General features: G+C 44.9%; 1 protein-coding gene across 7 annotated transcripts in view; it reads left to right on the forward strand.

Annotated features, from left to right (window-relative positions):
• The window catches only part of PXK (PX domain containing serine/threonine kinase like), a 73,821-nt gene that overhangs the window by 52,482 nt on the left and 2,774 nt on the right, over window positions 1-18,565 (forward strand). For 2 of the 7 annotated variants that reach the window (XM_048488296.1, XM_048488297.1), the window contains exons 15-18: window positions 403-489; window positions 1,666-1,735; window positions 2,795-2,857; window positions 12,347-12,376. In XM_048488296.1, coding sequence (XP_048344253.1) covers window positions 403-489; window positions 1,666-1,735; window positions 2,795-2,857; window positions 12,347-12,363 — 237 coding nt within the window. In that variant the 3' untranslated portion in view covers window positions 12,364-12,376. The remainder of the gene's footprint in view (window positions 1-402; window positions 490-1,665; window positions 1,736-2,794; window positions 2,858-12,346; window positions 12,377-18,565) is intronic. The other 5 variants (XM_048488291.1, XM_048488293.1, XM_048488294.1 and 2 more) reach the window with 3 other exon arrangements.

An 18,565-nucleotide genomic window follows, 5' to 3' on the forward strand; every position in this document is an offset into this window, starting at 1 on the left:
GCTCTTATTCTCAAAGTTGCCCATCTGATAATGTCCAGCTTGGAACAATGCCCAGAGAAAGAGCTGATCTCTGCTCCCTTGCTGCCCTTCAAACTCTGGGAATATGTGTGTGGAGAGGATGTTGTTTTGATGAGGGCGCCCTCAAACCTGGTGTGGTTTTTGCGTGTGCCTCCATAAGGAAGCCTGTCTCAGTCCGCCTGCTGAACCCATAATGACGGAGGGAACACACAATGGACCATTCTTGGACATTTAAGAAGCCACCAGAGAGGCAGAATGGCTGGTCATTGAAGCCATTGTGGGAAGAACAATAACATAACAGCTGGATATTGGGACATGTTTCCTGACTGCAAATGTCTGTGTTCTGACTTACTCTAAACCTCTTTTTTTCCCTTTTAATAAAAGATTCATCAGCACAGAAGACTGACAAGAGCTCAGTCTCACCACGGTTCAGAGGAAGAGAAGAAAAAGAGAAAGATCTTGGCACGAAAGGTGAGATGGACCGCAGTATAGGACATGAATAAAACAACTCTCCAAAACTGTTATTTCCCCTCCTCCCCGATTTCATATTTGTTTAGTATTTAAACTGGGGTGGGGAGCTACTTTTCGACACTCCTTCAGATAGACTTCTCTACCTTTTGAAGGCTTTCTTCCAAGCAGAGAGCAGTTCCTATTTTTGCTCTAGTGCTGAATATTTTCTCCCTGAAGAAGCCGTTATGTGTTTGGATTTTTGTACACTGCTTAGTTATTGGGGTGCTCTTAATGAACAGGGTAGAACAAGTTTTATGAGGCTATTTATGGCAAGGATAATGAACAATACTTTTGTCTCAGCCTTTCTTCACGGGGCTCAAAACAAGTATCCCATTTCATCTCTGCAGCAGGCTAGATTGGGAGAAGAGTCACTCTCTTGAAACTTTATGGCTAGGAGGGATTTGAACCTAGTTGAGGATCCCAATGAAGAGAGAAAGGATATGTGAATGTCCTGACTGCTGATCTAAGATGTGTGGAGGGGTCTAACTGTGGCTACTTGTATTTACATTGTTAGTGAAGTGTATGGGGTTTTTTTTGGGGGGGGGGGGGTTGCATCTGATCTCCGCCCAGTATTGTAGCTGTGCCCAGCCTCCATTAGTCCCCTGGCCATCTGCTTTCTGCATGAACCTTTTTGGTTCCATGTATTCTTCATGCCGTTGAGACATTGGAGCATTGTCTAAGACCGTGGTGGTGAACCTTTGGTACTCCAGATGTTGTGGACTACAGTTCCCATCAGCCCCTGCCATCATGGCCAATTGGACTATAATTCCCATCAGCCCCTGCCAGCATGGCCAATTGGCCATGCAGGCAAGGGCTGATGGGAATTGTAGTCCATAACATCTGGAGTGCCAAAGGTTCGCCACCACTGGTCTAAGAACAGGGTGACTCCCAGCACCCAGCAGCCTGTTCCACCCTCTTCTTTTCACAAATGCCCACCCAGGGACCCTGGAGCACCTTACAACCAACAGGTCTGGTCACTCAACCAGCTCATACTAATTCACACTGGACCGACGTTATGTAAAACATAGGACCAGTCTGAAACCAGAGCTGTGGGAAAAAGGAGTCAATTGGTTGTTAACAAGCTATGTGGAAATACTTCAGTTCCTTCTTGTTTTGTTGTTGTTTTTGTCTCTAAAGAAGTCCAAACGCTCTGCCTTCGAGAGTGGGGAAGAACACACCATGAAATACAGCAACTCAAACAATTCAGGTAACCAGCTATGCTCAGGGAGAACGAGTGGCGCTGTGCTGTCTGGGACTTTGCGCATTGGTCACGAAATGCTGAAATCTTATTACTGCTACCCTGTTTCCCCGAATATAAGACATCCCCGGAAAATAAGACGTAGTAGAGGTTTTGCTAAAGTGTGAAATATAAGGCATCCCCCAAAAGTGAGACGTAGCAAAGTTTTTGTTTGGAAGCATGTCTGTCGAACAGGAACACAGAAAAATAAGACATCCCCTGAAAATAAGACATAGCGCATCTTTGGGAGCAAAAATTAATATAAGACACTGTCTTATTTTCGGGGAAACACGGTCTTACCCTTGTTTAAAGGTTGCCCAATAAAGCCGGATGGAGCTTTTTTGTGGGATATTGATTTATGGCATTCCAAAAATTCTTCCTAGTTTCTTCCTCACGAAAAGAGGTTGTTGACTGATGGTTCATTGAACTGTTGCAAGCCACACCAGCCCTGTGACCCAGGGGTAGGGCAGGGTACAAGCCTAAAATAAAGTAATGCCTATGAGTTACTTCCATTCTGTGGTAGAGTCCATATGTAGACCACACACATTAAATTCTCCCCTTCAAGTAGAGTTGAGCACTGGAATGCAATTTCCACACCCTCTATTTTTATAGCAATCGGGCAGCTTGCTTGTTTGGAGCAAAGTATTACCATGCGTAGGGTGGTCATGTGCACAGCAACTTTGACACCCTATTTTGTGTACAGAGCCAAAATGGATCGAGACTAGACTGCATGGGGGAGACTCCTGAACAGCCTCCCGATGGCCTTGGGCCTAATTGAACTGGTAGTACTTTTGTTGAGTAAACACAGATAAAATGGGTGAGTCTGCATGTCAGTGGAGATACTGCCAGGTTGCACTGCTCGGCCCAGCTGGAGTTCATGGTGCGTGTCCCCATGCCTGCTGTCGTTCACCCACCTTTTCCAGCGTAGATATGATTTTCTCCCTGCCTGCCTGTACTAGTTCGGTGGGTTTGCTGTTCATTCCAACAAAGAATCTGCAGCGCCAGCAACTGTTCCCATTTCTCCTTCAGCAGGCTCCGGGACCAGTTCTCCGATGACGTCGCCGTCCTCTCCTGTTCCTCCTTCCACAACAGGTGAGCTACGGTATCAACGCGCTGCCCCGCCACCTCAGCCTTGGTTTTGTTGCCAAGCGTGAGGTGGATCACCCTTAACCCTTTTAAGAAAAGAAACCGCTGGCCTTAAGAATCTTTTTTTGCTTCTACAGTGTATCCAATAAAGAGTTCCAATTCTAGCTTTCTCAGTTACGCAGGAAATGGTTCCGGCTTCCTTGTCTCACCGTTTCTGTGTTCATAGTTGACCAGTCTGAGCTTCTCAATCTGTCCTAATGTAACCTTGCCTGCTAACTGCCTTTCTCGGTGCTGTGTTGCGAACCATGTTTGCAGGACTTCGTTGTGTGCTTACTCTTAATTGTGTCTTCTGCTTTTGTCATTCAGCGACTCCTTTGTGTACACCCAGGTTAAGACTCCACCTCTGTGTCAACGAGATGTCAGTGAAAGATCTCTGTCATTTGGGGGAATTTATTCCGGTGATTTCCGGGAGCTGGAGACACAATCACTTCACAGTGGTAGCGAGAGGAGTAATAATGTTGTGTAGTAACCAAGAAGCCACACAATGACTTAAAAAATCTGCTATGCCTCTACTATGAATTCCCTAGGTAGCCACAGGCAAGCCACTGTCTAACTCTCACTGGCCTACTTTTAAAGGGTTATTGTACAGGATTACAAGGTATTGTACATGAAATGCACTGAATGCTCTAAAGCACCAGATAAATCAACTTGTGTGTGTCATCCCCTCAGTTTGTTGTTAATAGCTTCTGGAAAGGCACAACCCAAAGTTTGGAACGTACGTAAAATAAAAACTCAGTCCCTTGGCATGCCCAGATACAACTCTTCATAGAATTCGCCCTTCTGTCCTAGCACTGATAAGCAGTGGTGTAGCTAATAGGGGTAAAAGGAGAGCAACTGTTCCCCTTGAGCACATTTTTGAAAAGGGGCGCCTTTTAAACCATTTTTTAAAATCTTGACCCCTCAGAGACACCGTAGGTCCCCCCTGTCACTGCTAGCAATGACTTCCTTGCTGTTTCTCAGGAAACGAGGCCATGGATATGGCACACTGGGCCACATTGCCCACTGTCTCCCTCCTTCACGCGCCGGTTGACCCACTCATGAGAATTCTGGCAGTACTTTACAAGGGGTGGCCAGAAAGGTCTGCAAAGGGTGGTGAAGGGCAGGCAAGGTGGTGGGCATGGGCAGTTGTTAGCGGTGCAGTCCTCTGGTGGAGAAGCTGGCAAAGGAGTGGATGCCTTGCGGTCCATGCAAGTGAACCTCTTTGTATTAAATTTTGCATCACTTTCTTCCATAGAGAGGTTGACAAAAATAAAACTGCACTTTTTTGGCTGCAGAGATAAAATTGCAATATTTGTTTTAGAGGCGTTGTTCGTAGTCCACCTTTCCCACTGGAAATGCAAAGTTGGTGACACAATGTAAATCAATGCAAGCATAGACCTCGTTATTTTAGGATTGGTCTTAAACACAAAATATAAACGCATAAAGTTGCTTGGTATGTGTCATGGCGCCTTTTTTTATGTGTTTGCTCCACCTAACTTTAGAACCTGGCTATGCGCCTGCTAGAAAGAAGTATTCTCTGGAAAAGTAAACTATAGGTGTGTCAGTCTACACTACACTGATCTTGTGAGGGTGGCCACTGGCTTCAAAGATTGACCAGCATCGGCTGCTCCTTTGTAGGGATCTGAGGGATCTGTGATGGATGGATGAGAAAGGATCTTTACCTCAGGAAATGGCTTTAGGAGGATTCTAAAAAGGTTACAGGTCATCCTCTGTGGAAGCACCGGGTCTTTAGTGACCCATGGGGTCACATTGCATCATGTGATTGACTAGTCCAGGGGTCTGCAACCTGCGGCTCTCCCGATGTTCATGCACTACAAATCCCATCAGCCCCTGCCAACATGGCCAATTGGCAGGGGCTGATGGGAATTGTAGTCTATGAACATCTGGAGAGCCGCAGGTTGCAGACCCCTGGACTAGTCAATCACATGATGCAATGTGACCCCATGGGTCACTAAAGACCCGGTGCTTCCACAGAGGAAGCTTCCACAGGTTGCAGACCCCTGGACTAGGCAGACTGTGTTTATGAGGTAGTTTGCCATTGCCTTCCCCAGTCATCTCACTTTACTCCCACCAAACTGGGTACTCATTTGACTGAGCTTGGAAGGCTGAGTCAACCTTGAGTAGAAGGATTCTGCCAGTCCTGAATTTATCATGCTGATGTAGGTAATTGTGGCAAGCCCCTCCCCCTCATAAGTATTTGTTGCTCTCTGATTTTTGTACCTTTATGGCAGACACAGTGGCAGCTATATTCAAGGAGTTAAGGGCAATTAAGGCTGGGCTGAGCTGTACCAAAACATCACAATGTAGGGAAACCCACCGTTCCAGCAGCTTCAATTCAAAATTGGAAATGCTCACCCATGGGAATAATATATGTGACCAACGGTTAGTGCTGGAGACAAAGAAGGTTTGTCTGAGAGTGTTCGCTTACCAGGGGTCCCTTCCTAATTGGCACTCTAAAGAACTTGCCAGGCATCATCTAAGCGTCTTACTGAGGAAGAACCCAAAGTTTATTGACTTAGTGTCTGTATTTGAACTACATAGAACCTTTGGGTTTAATGAGCCATTAAGAATTATTTTAACCTTCAATTCAACTGAAATACCTAACAGGCTGTTGCGACTACATCGGGAGCTTGCGGCCAAGGGGGTAATGCCAACCCGAGTATTTACAAACACAAATATAGCCCCCTTACTTCGGAAAACCCGACCTGCGCACATAAAACACAAGGAGCTAAAGAACTCGGAATTGACACAGGGCATCACCCAGATCACCCCCCTCGACAGTGGTGGTGCGCCTCACTTGGAAAGTAGAGCTGGCCAAGTGCTACCACAGTGCAGCAGTGTGGAGGACATGACAACACCAGATATCCTGCAAGAGCCAAACGGCATATCAATCCCTGATCGACTGGTCTCACTCAAAGAGAGTCTGGCTAAATGTAAAAGTTACATCTCAAGGGGAAGGGACCCAATGGAAAAGCAGATCGAGACGCTACCAGTAAAGGGAAAGTATTTGTTGCAGGCTCAGGCAACCTCCTGATTACACTGGGTAGGTTTTCTGGCCTTTTCGAATGATTGTTGTTTTGATAGAAGCGTGTTTTGTATCAGCCATCCATATAAAAGAAGGCACTGTTTATCTGTAGGCAAGAAAAGGAGTGTTGTAACTTGTTGATGTCGAAGCTATCCGCTCAGGGACTTCTGATCTAATAGTCAGCACTGATGCAGGACATTTCTGAACACTCTTCAAGGGTAGCCAAAAGTAGAGCGCATTGCAGTAGTCCAGTCTAGGTGTAACTAAGGCATGGATCACCGGTTAGATATGACTGAATTATGAACAAGCACATCTGACATGCCAGCCAAAGCTGGACACGAGCACTCCAAGCCACCACTGCCACCTGGTTTTTTTAAGGTGGCAGTTTTATCAAGCAGCATCCCCAAGCTGTGAGCCTAACTTTTGAAGGGGAGAATAACCCCATGAAAGACAGGAAAGATCTCGAGTCGCTGCTGTGCTTCTGAACTAATCCAGTGAACCTCTGTCTTGTCAGGATAAAGTTTCAACTTGTTCACCTTCATCCAGCCCATTACTGACTCCAAGCACTGGTTCAGAACATCGACAGCGTCCTTGGAATTAGGTGGAAAAGAAAGGTAGAGCTGGGTATCATCTGCCTCTGTCTTTTGAGGACCTCTCCCAGTGGCTTCATGTGGCTATTAAATAGCATGGCTTAAGAAGGTGTAACCCTGAGGAACCCCATGGGGGCATTGTGTGGATCCATAGGTGTCAAACTCGCGGTCCTCCAGACATTATGGACTATAGTTCCCATCATCCCCTGCCGGCATGCTGGCAGGGGATGATGGGGACTGTAGTCCACAACATCTGGAGAGGCACAAGTTTGACTAGACAGAGTTCTACCTGCAAATCAGGGAAGTGCATACTCAGTATGCAAACTGAAATGGCTAGAATTTCTTGTCCTCAGTATAATTTCTTAATTTTTAAAAAAGATTAGTTGCTGGTTGTAGAAATGGGATAGTTTTGTGTGGCCTTTGGTCTTCAATAAATTGCCTGTATATGCTTGAGGGTTCTGACCTGAAAAACCAGCGTGTGATTGGAGGCGCTGACCTGGATAGCTCCAGACTAGCCTGATCTCCTCAGATCTCAGAAGCTAAGCAGGGTTGGACTTGGCCGGTGTTCAGATGGGAGGCCTCCAAGGAACACCAGGATTGTGACATGGAAGCAAGCAACGGCAAATGACCTCTGGATCTCTTGCCTTGAAAACCCTATGGCATGAGTCATCTGTGACTTGACAGCAAAAAGAAAATGTATTGTCGAAGGCTTTCATGGTCGGAATCACTGGGGTGCTGTGTGGTTTCCGGGCTGTATGGCCGTGTTCTTAGGAGAGAATGCTGCTAGAACATGGCCATACAGCCCGGAAACCACACAGCACCCCCAAAAGAAAATGTGTCTGGTGAAGGGCAATAGGTACTACTGTGAGAGTCTGTTTCTTTAAAAAGCCATTCATTGTTGTGACAGGGGACCATCACTTGAAACTAGTGTGGAGGTCTTCTTCTGGAACAAGCAAGAATTCTTAAAACCAAGCCCAGTCTTTTTCCATAGACATCTGCTGTTCTCTTCCCAGCCAGAAGTTCAGCAGACAGATACATTTCTGAGGAATATCTTGCATCAGGGGTGGGAAAAAATAAACTTTGTTTCACTAGTGGATGCCTACCTAATCTATTGCAGGGGGACCACCTAAAGCCTGCTGGGTGTTCATCCAATCAATGTATTTTATGGTTTCTAAGCAAGACTGCACACTCAGGGTCCCTTAGCACAGATTGGTTGCACTTTAACTGCTGAGAGACCCTCAGTCTATACCATAGGTGTCAAACTCGCGGCCCTCCAGATGTTAAGGACTACTACAGTTCCCATCATCCCCTGCCAGCATCATGCTGGCAGGGGATGATGGGAACTGTAGTAGTCCATAACATCTGGAGGGCCGCGAGTTCGACATCTGTGGTCTATACTCTTGATTTGGTGGAGATAGCAAATTTTAATAATATTTTTACTAGATCAAGATCAAGTTCCGCTCCCGCTCTACTCCTGTCATCAGTATAGGATTCTTTGAGCTGCTCCAGAATCTTCATCTCTTCCCCAACTAGACAGAGAATTTGTTCCAGAGAGATTGAACAAAGGCACCAAACTGATGTAGAGCAGAGAAAACTCCAGAGAAAGACTGGCTTCGTTGACAATACTGCAATCATAGTTATTCTGGATGTTGTGGGTTTTCTGGGCTGTTTGGCTGTGGTCTGGTAGGCTTTGCTCCTTAGGAAAACTCATAACAGCCCGGAAAACCCACAACAGCCAGTTGATCCCAGCCAAGAAAGCCTTAGACCGTACATAATGATTCTGTTGTAGTTGATGCAAGATTTTGTCCACGTTTGTAGGTATTAATCAGAGTCGGAATTTGGAGAAGTGCAGTATGACCCAGTCTCAGAGTTGCCTGTTGCACCTGTAAGAGTTTTGTTTTGTTTACGGTTCTTCTTTTGTAGGGTATCAGTTTTTCCATTTGGGAATGGAAGGGCCAGAAGCATAATAAATGTAATAAATGTGCCCTGTCTGATCTATACATGAGTACAAGCAAGCTTTTGCAGCCACGTCACGGGAAGGATGGGGATATGCGTTCATAAAGCGTACTGATCTGATAGTCAGGACTGATCACATGTTGTCCTGTCAAATACTCTTAATTATGTTGATCGTTTGTTTGAGATTTGGGCTCCTGCTGCATGTCTAGTTGGGCTTTCTGTAATTTTGAGATGGCAACTCAGTGGCTCCAAACTGACTTTACACAAATGTACTCCCAATTGGATGCTTCTAATAGCTCCAACCACTAAGTCTTTAGCCAGCCAGTGGCTTCCTGGCTTAGGAATACCCCTGCTTGCTTTTGTGAGAATGAAGATTTGCATCCTGCCTGCTGCAGGAGTGGGGAATCCATGAAGATCAACCTCTCTCCCCCACCGCCCCCATGTTAATGGCAATTTTAGGTGAGATGAGCTGAAAGCCATTATTCCCCTAAATTATTGGAGATTAGTTGGAGATTTTGTTTTTCTCCTGTTGAAGGCTATAAATCATAAAATTAAATGTTGGAAGAGGGCTAAAGACATTCCAGTCCGATTCGCTGCACCATTCAGGAAGGTCTAAAGCATCCTTGGCAAATAATCATCTGTTCTCTGCTTAAATACCTCACAGGAAAGAGAGCCCACAACCTTCCTGGGCACCCAGTTCCACCCCTGAATTGCCCTATTATTAAAAGATTTTTTCCTAATATCCTGGCAATCTCTCCCCACCTGTAATTTAAACTCATTGGTACAAGGTCCACTATGAACGAAAAGAGCACTGTACCCTCCTAAATGTTTTAATTGGATACACAGTTCTTCAGGCAGTTTGTTCCAGACATCTAGGATTACAGAGATCCTCCCTTTTCCTTTTTCTCTTGTATTGTGTTTCTTCCCAGGGATTGAAAAACAAAACAGGAATCTTGTGACCCCTTAAAGGTAAACTCAATTTTAGTTCCACATAAATTGGCTTAGGCTACAGTCAGATGCAAATGAATCGACAACCCAGACTGGGATGGGGGCACCGCTCCCTTAGCTCGCGAGTCTGTTCATCTGTTTCATTAAAAAAACCAAGCAGGTTTTAAGATTGCAGCTTCAGCATTTGATCATCACACTCCCCATAGGACTGTGCCTGTTCAGAATGTGCGGTGGAAAGCCATTCAAGCATGCTGTTTGCCTTCCTATGTGATGAATTGCAACAGTTCTATAGTATCGTCCATTTTAGCTGTCCCCTAATTTGCTGCATCTTGCAATATTTTTTGATCAATCCTCTTGCGTGTAATAGTTCTTTCCAAGAAACGCTGTCCTCGCAAGTACTCCTGGCTGTTTGGTTTTTAAACAGAACCCCCAATTGCGAATAGCAGTAACTACACCACTGTGTGTAGTTGTTAAAAGCAGTGGACTCTAACATGGAGAACTGGGTTTGATTCCCCCTCCTTCACATGAGTGGTGGACTCTAATCTGGTGAACGGGGTTTGCTTCCTTTTTTGCATGAGTGGCAGACTCTGATCTGGTGAATGGGGTTTGTTTCCCCTTTCTTAAACAGGAAGCCTGCTGGGTGATCTTAGACCAGTCACAGTTTTCTCAGAACTCTCTCAGCCCCACTTACTTCCAAAGGTGTCTGCTGTGGGAAGAGGAAGGGAAAGGAGTTTGTAAGATGCGTTGAGACTCCTTAAAGGTCGATAGAAAAAGCAGGCTATAAAGATCTTACTCTTCTGGGGGTAAATTGCCAGAGGTAGTAAAAATAATACATAAATTCCTTTCTTCAGTGCTCTCCGGCAAGCTGATTCCTGTACACCAGCAGTCACTAAATATGAATGCTTACTTCATGTAAAATCTGTTGCAAAAAATTTAACATATGTTGGTGTAGAAGCACAAAGTTAATTGCCCCAGTGACTGAGAGCTATGAGGTACTGAGTTTTCGGGAGACATAGAATCATAGAGTGGGAAGCGGCCACAGGGGCCATCAAGTCCAACCCCCTGCAATGCAGGAACACACAATCAAAGGCCTCCCGACATATGTTCATCCAGCCAGTTACCCATTACTGACTGTTCCGTGCCCCTGCCCCGCTCTGGTGCAAAAAAGTTGTGCCAGAAGTGCTCTCGCTTTCCCTGAGGAAAGCGAGAAACATGCGTGGGTCAAGAGAAAGCGTGCCAGGATGAGAAATTTTGCCTCATCGCTCCTCTTCTCTTGGTGCGCTGCAAAGAGGAAGCGCATCGGGACAAGATTTTTTTGCCCTGACGCGCCTTCTCTCTTGGTGCACCATAAAGAGGAAGTGTGTCGGGACTTGCGCTGACATGCTTCTGGTCCCACTGGGTACCTGGGCACCGGTGGGTAATTGACCCATCTATACAAAATTTTGAAAGTGTGCTAGAGGAATTGACTGAATGGAAACGTATCTTGCTAAAAGCTCCTTCTGCCCACCTGGCTGAAAATCGAGCCCCACAACGCAACGGTAAAGCAAATGCTTTGGCTTATTCAATCCCAGGTTCAAACCCAGCCATCTCCATTTAATCTCCAGCGGTAGAGTTGGCAGGGGCGTAATGCCCATTGGGCAAGGTGGGCATCACCTTGTGGGGGGCATCAAAATGCAGGGTTTGGTTTTGGGTATTTTTAGTAGTTTTTAATTTTTGGTCTGCAGGGGCGCCAATTTTTTTAGGCTAAGCGGCACCAAAATTTCAGCGTAATCAGGAGACTGTCCTTATGCTACCCCCCAAGTTTGGTGAGGTTTGGTTCAGGAAGTCCAAAGTTATGGACTCCCAAAGGGGGTGCCCCATCCTCCATTGTTTCCAATGGGAGCTAATAGGAGATGGGGCTACAGTTTTGAGGGTCCATAACTTTGGCCCCTGAACAGCTGCACAAACCTAAGAAGTATCATAAAGGAAAAGTCTCCTGATAGACTATAAGCTTTGAGACTGTGCCTTCAGAAATGTGCCCCAGCCTGCAACCCCCATTGACAGCAATGCAGAAAACTCAATGCAGAACAAAGATTCTTGGCCAAATTTCTGGGATGTTCCTGCAGGGGGTGCATTTTTGGACGTATCAGTACCAAAATTTCAGGGTATCATCTGGAGACTGTCATGATGGCACCATGGGGGCAGGGGGGGGGGGGCATCCAACTCAGGTTTTGCCCAGGGCTACAGTTTGCCTCGTTACACCCCTGAGAGTTGGGAAAGGATTTCCATTGTGGTTTTGGATTAGGCAATCTTGGACTCAATGGGTTAATCATTTAAGGCAGCTTCATATGCTAATATTTTAAAAAGTAAAGTTTCCCCTTCAGTTGTGTCCGACCCTGGGGTACCACTGCAAGCAGTGATTTCATAGGCAAGCCGTTTTTGTGGGGTGGTTTGCCATTGCTCTCCCCGGCCATTCTTTACCCCCAGCTATATGCTAGGTACTCATTTACTGACTAAGGAATGGATGGATGGCTGTTGACCATGAGCCAACTGCCAGGATATCTGACCCAAGGGAGACTTGAGCTCCTGACCCGTGTAGTGCAGTGCAAGCACTTAACCACTACGCCACACGGCTCCTTATTCTAATATTAAAGCCTGCTTTAGAAGAGATAGATGAAATAAAACTGGTCTCTCGCACTGTATGTTCAGCATTCTGAAAATTTGCCTCCAGATAATTCTGAGCCATAGGAAAGAATTCTATATCAGTTCATCTAACCAACATGTCTGTGCAGTTAAATGTATCAAATTACTGTTGTCTGCATTTCTCTCTTCTTTACTGTCATTGAATGGTCCTTTTAACACCAAAATAATGACCGTTGTGCTCTTTTTCTCTCCTGTCTTTTTCTTTCTCTCTTTCTCCTCTGCTGTCTACAATAGAGCATGCGCCATTTTGAACGTGAATTCTCGGTAAAGTAACTTGATGTTTTTCCCCATAATCATTAGATTATCAGGGTATGGGAATGGTGACCTAAAATGGAAAAAGAAGGAAATATCACAAAGCTATTCAGATTCTTTTGATAGGAAAATATGGGATTTTAAAAGGGAAAAAAAACCTCACACTCTACCCAACTATTATGAATCAAAATCACACTTGCCATTACTAAAGATTTATTTTGTGATAGCATTAGAATCATCTGCTGTGGGCTTTGGATAACCTTGATAAATTTAGTAGGGCTCTGAAACTATCATCAATTATTGCTTAATAAATCATGAGGCTTTTAATTTTCTTGATTAATTAATTAAATAGGCATATTCCTGCAAACTGCAATTTAGATGCCACTGGGAATAGATGAGAGCAGCGTTTATCTTAATAAATAAAACCTAACATCTCTGACCATCTTCTTTGCTTTCTTTTTATTGATTGGGGGGAGGAGGGTATGTGTGGAATATAGAATTCAGGTCGACATGCAAGAAATTCTGAACGTTGTAGGGAGGGAGGGAAAACAACCATCCACTTTAAAATATTTTTGAAGTCACAAAATAGCGGCAGTTGGGTAGAAGGTAGGTGGCAGGTTGTAGAATGTTCCAGTACTTGAGGCAGAAAATCCATAGTATCCCTATGGTATAGTAAGAAACTGAATGTGCATAAATCTATATTTGAGAGGCAAGTATAGTGTTACATTTGAACCACAGTTGAATCTCCGCTGACTTATGGAGCCCACAGGTAAACTTGGCCAAATTCAGCAGAGGAGAGTAAAAACTGATGGTTTGCAGTCCTTCCTTGACACCCCAGACTTCCCAGTTCTGAGGTGGGAAGTACATGGAGATTTTGAGGGGGGGTGAAGCCTTAGGAGGGTGGAGTTTGGAGTGGGAAGTACCTTCAATGGGTGTAATGTCAAGGAATCCATCTTCCAAAGCAGCCATTTTCTGCTGGTGAATTGATCTCTGTCGCCTGGAGATCAGTTGTAATCCCAGGAGAGCCTCAGACATTACCGGGAGCTTGGTAACCCTGTCCCTGAGGCATCTCCCCTCAACCAGCAAAACTTGCCCTGGGGATGTTCCCTAGTGGTGTGAAGAAAATGTTCATGCACTATTTGTCACCCTGCCACTAATTTGGAGAGTTAGAAAGAGCAGGGACAATTGATGACAGGAGGAACAGGGGGCATTCATTGAAAATGCTGGGGGGAAGAATTAGGACTAATAAAAGGAAACACTTCTTCATGCAACGTGTGATTGGTGTTTTGGAGTGTATACCACAGGAGGGGTGAGTGGCCACTAACCTGGATAGCTTTAAAAGGGAACTTGGACAAGAGATTTATGGAGGAGAAGTCGATCTATGGCTACCAATCTTGATCCACTTTGATCTGAGATTGCAAATGCCTTAGCAGACCAGGGTGCTCTCAGGAACGCTTAGCAGCAGCAGAAGACATTTGCTTTCCACATCCCTGCATGCCATGTGAGCTCCCAAAGGCACCCTGTGGTGGGCCCATTGCTTGAGAAAGCAGAGATGCTGGACTTCGTGGACTCTGGTTACTGTTGATCCAGCAGGCTAGTTCTTATGTTCTTATGTTCATCCCTTGCCCAGTTCACAGTTTACACCCTTTCACCTATTCACAAGGAAAGAGGTCAGGCAGACGTACCAATACTTTACTGCAGGAACCCTATAGGTCAAAATTGAAAGGGAGCAGCACAGGTATATTTTGGATTTGGAATGCCATGTAATCCTGTCAAGCAAAGTAGCGAGCAGAAATGTGGTTTGTGCGGCATGTCAAATTAGAATAGTTTATCTCTCAAAAGACCAGCTGTTTTACCTCAGAAGTTCATAAAAAACGTAAGGAGAACTTAAACTGAGAGAGAACACACACACAGTATATACATCAACAAAGTATCACATATAATAGCTACATGCACGGCTCATAGTCTGTTACACAGTTTACACCCTTTCACCTATTCACAAGGAAAGAGGTCAGGCAGATGTACCAATGCTTTACTACAGGAACCTATAGGGTCAGAATGACCTGAACAAGTTGAATCTCGTCTGTTTTTTATAGAAGATGCTGAAAAAAGGATATATTTGGCATCCATTTCAACTGGGCAACTAGTCACAGTGACTGATGGTTCGCCGCGCCAGATATGAAGGAAAGCTATTTCACCCTGGAAAAAAAAAGATGCAAATGAAGGAGTAGCGGAAAAGAGGAATGTGCTTCTTCCTCATCTGATTTCTCCCTAGGTCATAGGTGTCAAACTCGCAGCCCTCCAGATGTTATGGACTACAGTTCCCATCATTCCCTGCCTCATCATGCTGGCAGGGGATGATGGGAAGCCTATGAATCCACTCTTTATCTGGAGAACCTAATGTGACACCTGTCTAGAGTAGACTTAACTTAAGGAATGACCACTATTTGATTAGATTTGGCTTATTAAGTTACCGAATGATGGGAACTGGAAAACTGTTAACCAATTTGTTAAGACTTTGAAGTAATCAGCCAAATAACTGAGTTTTGTGAATACAACAGGCCAGGAGGGATCCTTCCGCTCTCCAGCTTGATGGCGTTCTATTTTCCCCATTTTAGCAAGCCAAAATGTTCTTTAACTGAATTAGTGCTTAATACAAAGAGAGAGGATAATGGAAACATCTGCACATTTAACAGAAGCAATTTGTCCACTTGCATAATCTGAAGGAGGGAGGAGACGTGCAGCAATGTGATTCAGCTCTTGAGAGCAGGGGAGCGAGTTCAAATCGTTGCTCGCGGAAGCCTGATGGCTGGGATTTGCTAAGGTTCCCTTCTCATCTCTTCACGAGCATTGTAATCCATAAATTACTGAAGAGGCTCTGAAGGTGTGAAAATGTGTGAACCAGTCCCCAGTTGCTTTGCCCTGTGGATTATACAGAGAGCCCCTTAAATTTATTTTACTGCCGTACTAGAGCTAGTCCAATCGGGAACAGAGGCTTTTTGCAATAGGTCTGTGGTGGCGAACCTTTGGCACTCCAGATGTTATGGACTACAATTCCCATCAGCCCCTTCTAGCATGGCCAATTGGCCATGCTGGCGAAGAAGCTGATAGGGATGTAATCCATAACATAACTAGTGCTCAGGTTCGCCACCACCTCCCCAATGGAAATTGATGTACAAATATCACCTTTTTGCAAAACCACAAATGCCACCTTTTTGCAATAGGTGGTGTGTACCAATATCATTTCCACCTTCTTTAAAGGGGAAATGTGCGTCCCTTACTAGAGAGGTAGAGCCTGCTGCTTCCAAAGAGCTAAATGTATAAGAAACAATGTTCACGAAGTGATTTACCCTTGCTGCACTCTGTTCTATAGGTCCTGGCAGCCTCTTGCTTTTTTTGTTGTTGCTCTGAATTGGCTTCATGGATGTGCTTTTGCCTGAATACTATGGCGGAGGAGTGTTCAGTCATTCTCTGAGTACATTTTAAACATAGAAGAGAGTGCATTTTAAAAAGGGAAGTTTCATAAAATGGCTCACAAACTTCGAATGCACACAAGAGGGGCTGTTTCATGCGTGCTAGTTGTGCTATTGGTGCTTCTGAAACCATATTTTGCCCACAGTTCATCAGTCAGATTTATTGCATTTTCCAACAATACAAATACTGTAGCCCCCCCCCCCCAAATCAGCTGGAAAAAAGATCCGAGTAACATCTGCTTTTTATTTGTGCCATTAAGCGATCATCTGGAAAGGGACATTCAAGGCTAGCTACTTACCAACTAGGAAAATTAACTGGTTCTTAGTAAGAGATCCCTAAAAATGGAACTTCCAAGGACTATGCTGAGTGACTGAAGGTGGTAATAATGTAAATACACCTGTTATTGGATTGTTTGTATTTTGGTCTTTGGTGTCTCTTGTCTTCTGTGTGCCCTGGCACCTGAGCACTTTTTTTGCTTTGATCTTTGTCCCCTGAACCTTATGACTGATCTACGGCTGTCTTACCTTTTGTATTTGGCTTCTCTGCTTCTGCACTATTGCATGCGTTGGACTGGGTATTTGCTTCTTTAACTGCTACACCTAATCTCAAAGGCCTCAAATACAAAGTTAGTTGCATTTGCTTGGGGTGTGCTTTTACTCACTTGCTTGATCCTTATATGCCAGTCGATCCATGTTACGCAACTGACCTGTAACGCTTCTGTTTCTCTGCACGTTCCTCATTCCTTTGTGCATTTGTTGCTATGTGCGGTTTTATTTTATTTCACAGCAACTGTTATTAGTTTGTCATGTTGTACCCATTATTAATACCATTAGGAGAAATTCTTGCTGGAATAAAAGTTTTGTTGGTACCCGGCTGGAAGAACGTGTTAAATCTCTGTTCCTTTGGGGCCATTTTCATTCCCTATCTGCAGCCATCCGCACAAGGTTGCAATAATCACTTCTCCCCCTCCCCCACCACCATCGGGTTACCCGGACAGGAACAACCAGGAGTGAATGATTGCTATACTACCACAATGATAGTGCAATGTGCAACTGTGTGTGATTACCGCCCATATGGAGGCAGAGATCAGACATGATTTATCCAGTGATGCTGATCTTTAGTAGAAAATATTGAGCTGGGCTTGTTTCCCAAGAGATGGTGGGAAGTCCATCTTTAAAATAATGCTGCCTAGGCATTCAAGGCTTCAACTATGGAACCACGGGATGGGGTTCAGAGTCTGTGTTGCAAATGTACACATAAGAGGAAGCATGCAAGCAGCCCTTTGGGTTGGTGTAACAAATTTCACAAGGGTGGATAGCCTGTAATCTGAAAGCTACACCCAGCCCCAGTAGGGTTTTTCCTCCTGGCAGCAGAATACAGTCCTGGCACTGTCTGATGACTGTCGGTAACAAAGGACATGGCTAGGAGCAGCAGTGGCGTAGGAGGTTAAGAGCTCATGTATCTAATCTGGAGGAACCGGGTTTGATTCCCAGCTCTGCCGCCTGAGCTGTGGAGGCTTATCTGGGGAATTCAGATCTAGCCTGTACACTCCCACACACGCCAGCTGGGTGACCTTGGGCTAGTCACAGCTTCTCGGAGCTCTCTCAGTCCTACCTACCTCACAGGGTGTTTGTTGTGAGGGGGGAAGGGCAAGGAGATTGTAAGCCCCTTTGAGTCTCCTGCAGGAGAGAAAGGGGGGATATAAATCCAAACTCTTCTTCTTCTTCTTCTAGTAGGATGCTTTGTCCACTTTTGGTCTGGTGGCATTGCTTTTCGCATTCTCAAGTACATCATAGTGGAATTAATCAAAGATTGTGATTACCTGAACCAAAGATATTTGGCAAATTAAATGTTTATTTATTTATTTATTATTTGCATTTGTAGACTGCCCCATCCCCAAGAGGCTCTGATGTGCCTGAGCAAATAAAGATATAATGTCCTCTTGCAATTTTCAATCTGTGGAAAGGTCAAAAACCTGGTGTGATTCCAAGCATGTGTGCACAGAAGGTGTGAGGAATTGCCCCACATTCCTCTCCATTCCTACGGCCATTCTACCCACTGGAAAGATCATTTCTGGGGTTGCAGGATCCATATAGAAGAATAGCTCCCTCCTAACTACAGGTGTACTGCTTTTGTCCATGTAGGCTTTCCCACTCTGTACACCATCTTCCTGTGGGTCGAAAGGGGCCCTGACCTGGGTGGCCCCAGGCTAACCTGACCTCATCAGATGTCTGAAGCTAAGCAGGGTCAGCCCTGGTTAGCATTTGGATGGGAGACCACCAAGAAAGTCAAGAGTTGTGATGGTGAGGTAGGGAATGGCAAATTACCTTGCCTTGAAAACCCTATGGTGGTCCTTAAGTCAGTTCCAACTTGACAGCACAACAAAGGGAGGGCACTAGGGGAAGGGGAATACTGGGATCAGTGTCTGCAAACACCTTTCACTTGTGCTTTGTAGAAGCCAACTCTGTGGTGTCTCAACTTACTACAGGGATCGTTGAGTTAGACTTTCTCCACATTGAATGAATCCTTAGAAAAGCAAGGGCAGTTGTGAGACCACAACAGTGAAGTGGCTGAGTTTTTCCACTCCTGGCACCTCATCAGAGGCATGTCATGAATTTTAACTAATGCAGCATGTACTCAAAAATTTCATTTAGGAGCTGTCTCCTAAATGTACCCTCCTTGCTAAGGAATGTCACTGTAACTTTGCTTTTGAATACTGATGCCTTG

This window comes from Sphaerodactylus townsendi, linkage group LG03 (genome assembly GCF_021028975.2).
Source record: "Sphaerodactylus townsendi isolate TG3544 linkage group LG03, MPM_Stown_v2.3, whole genome shotgun sequence".
NCBI lineage: Eukaryota > Metazoa > Chordata > Lepidosauria > Squamata > Sphaerodactylidae > Sphaerodactylus > Sphaerodactylus townsendi.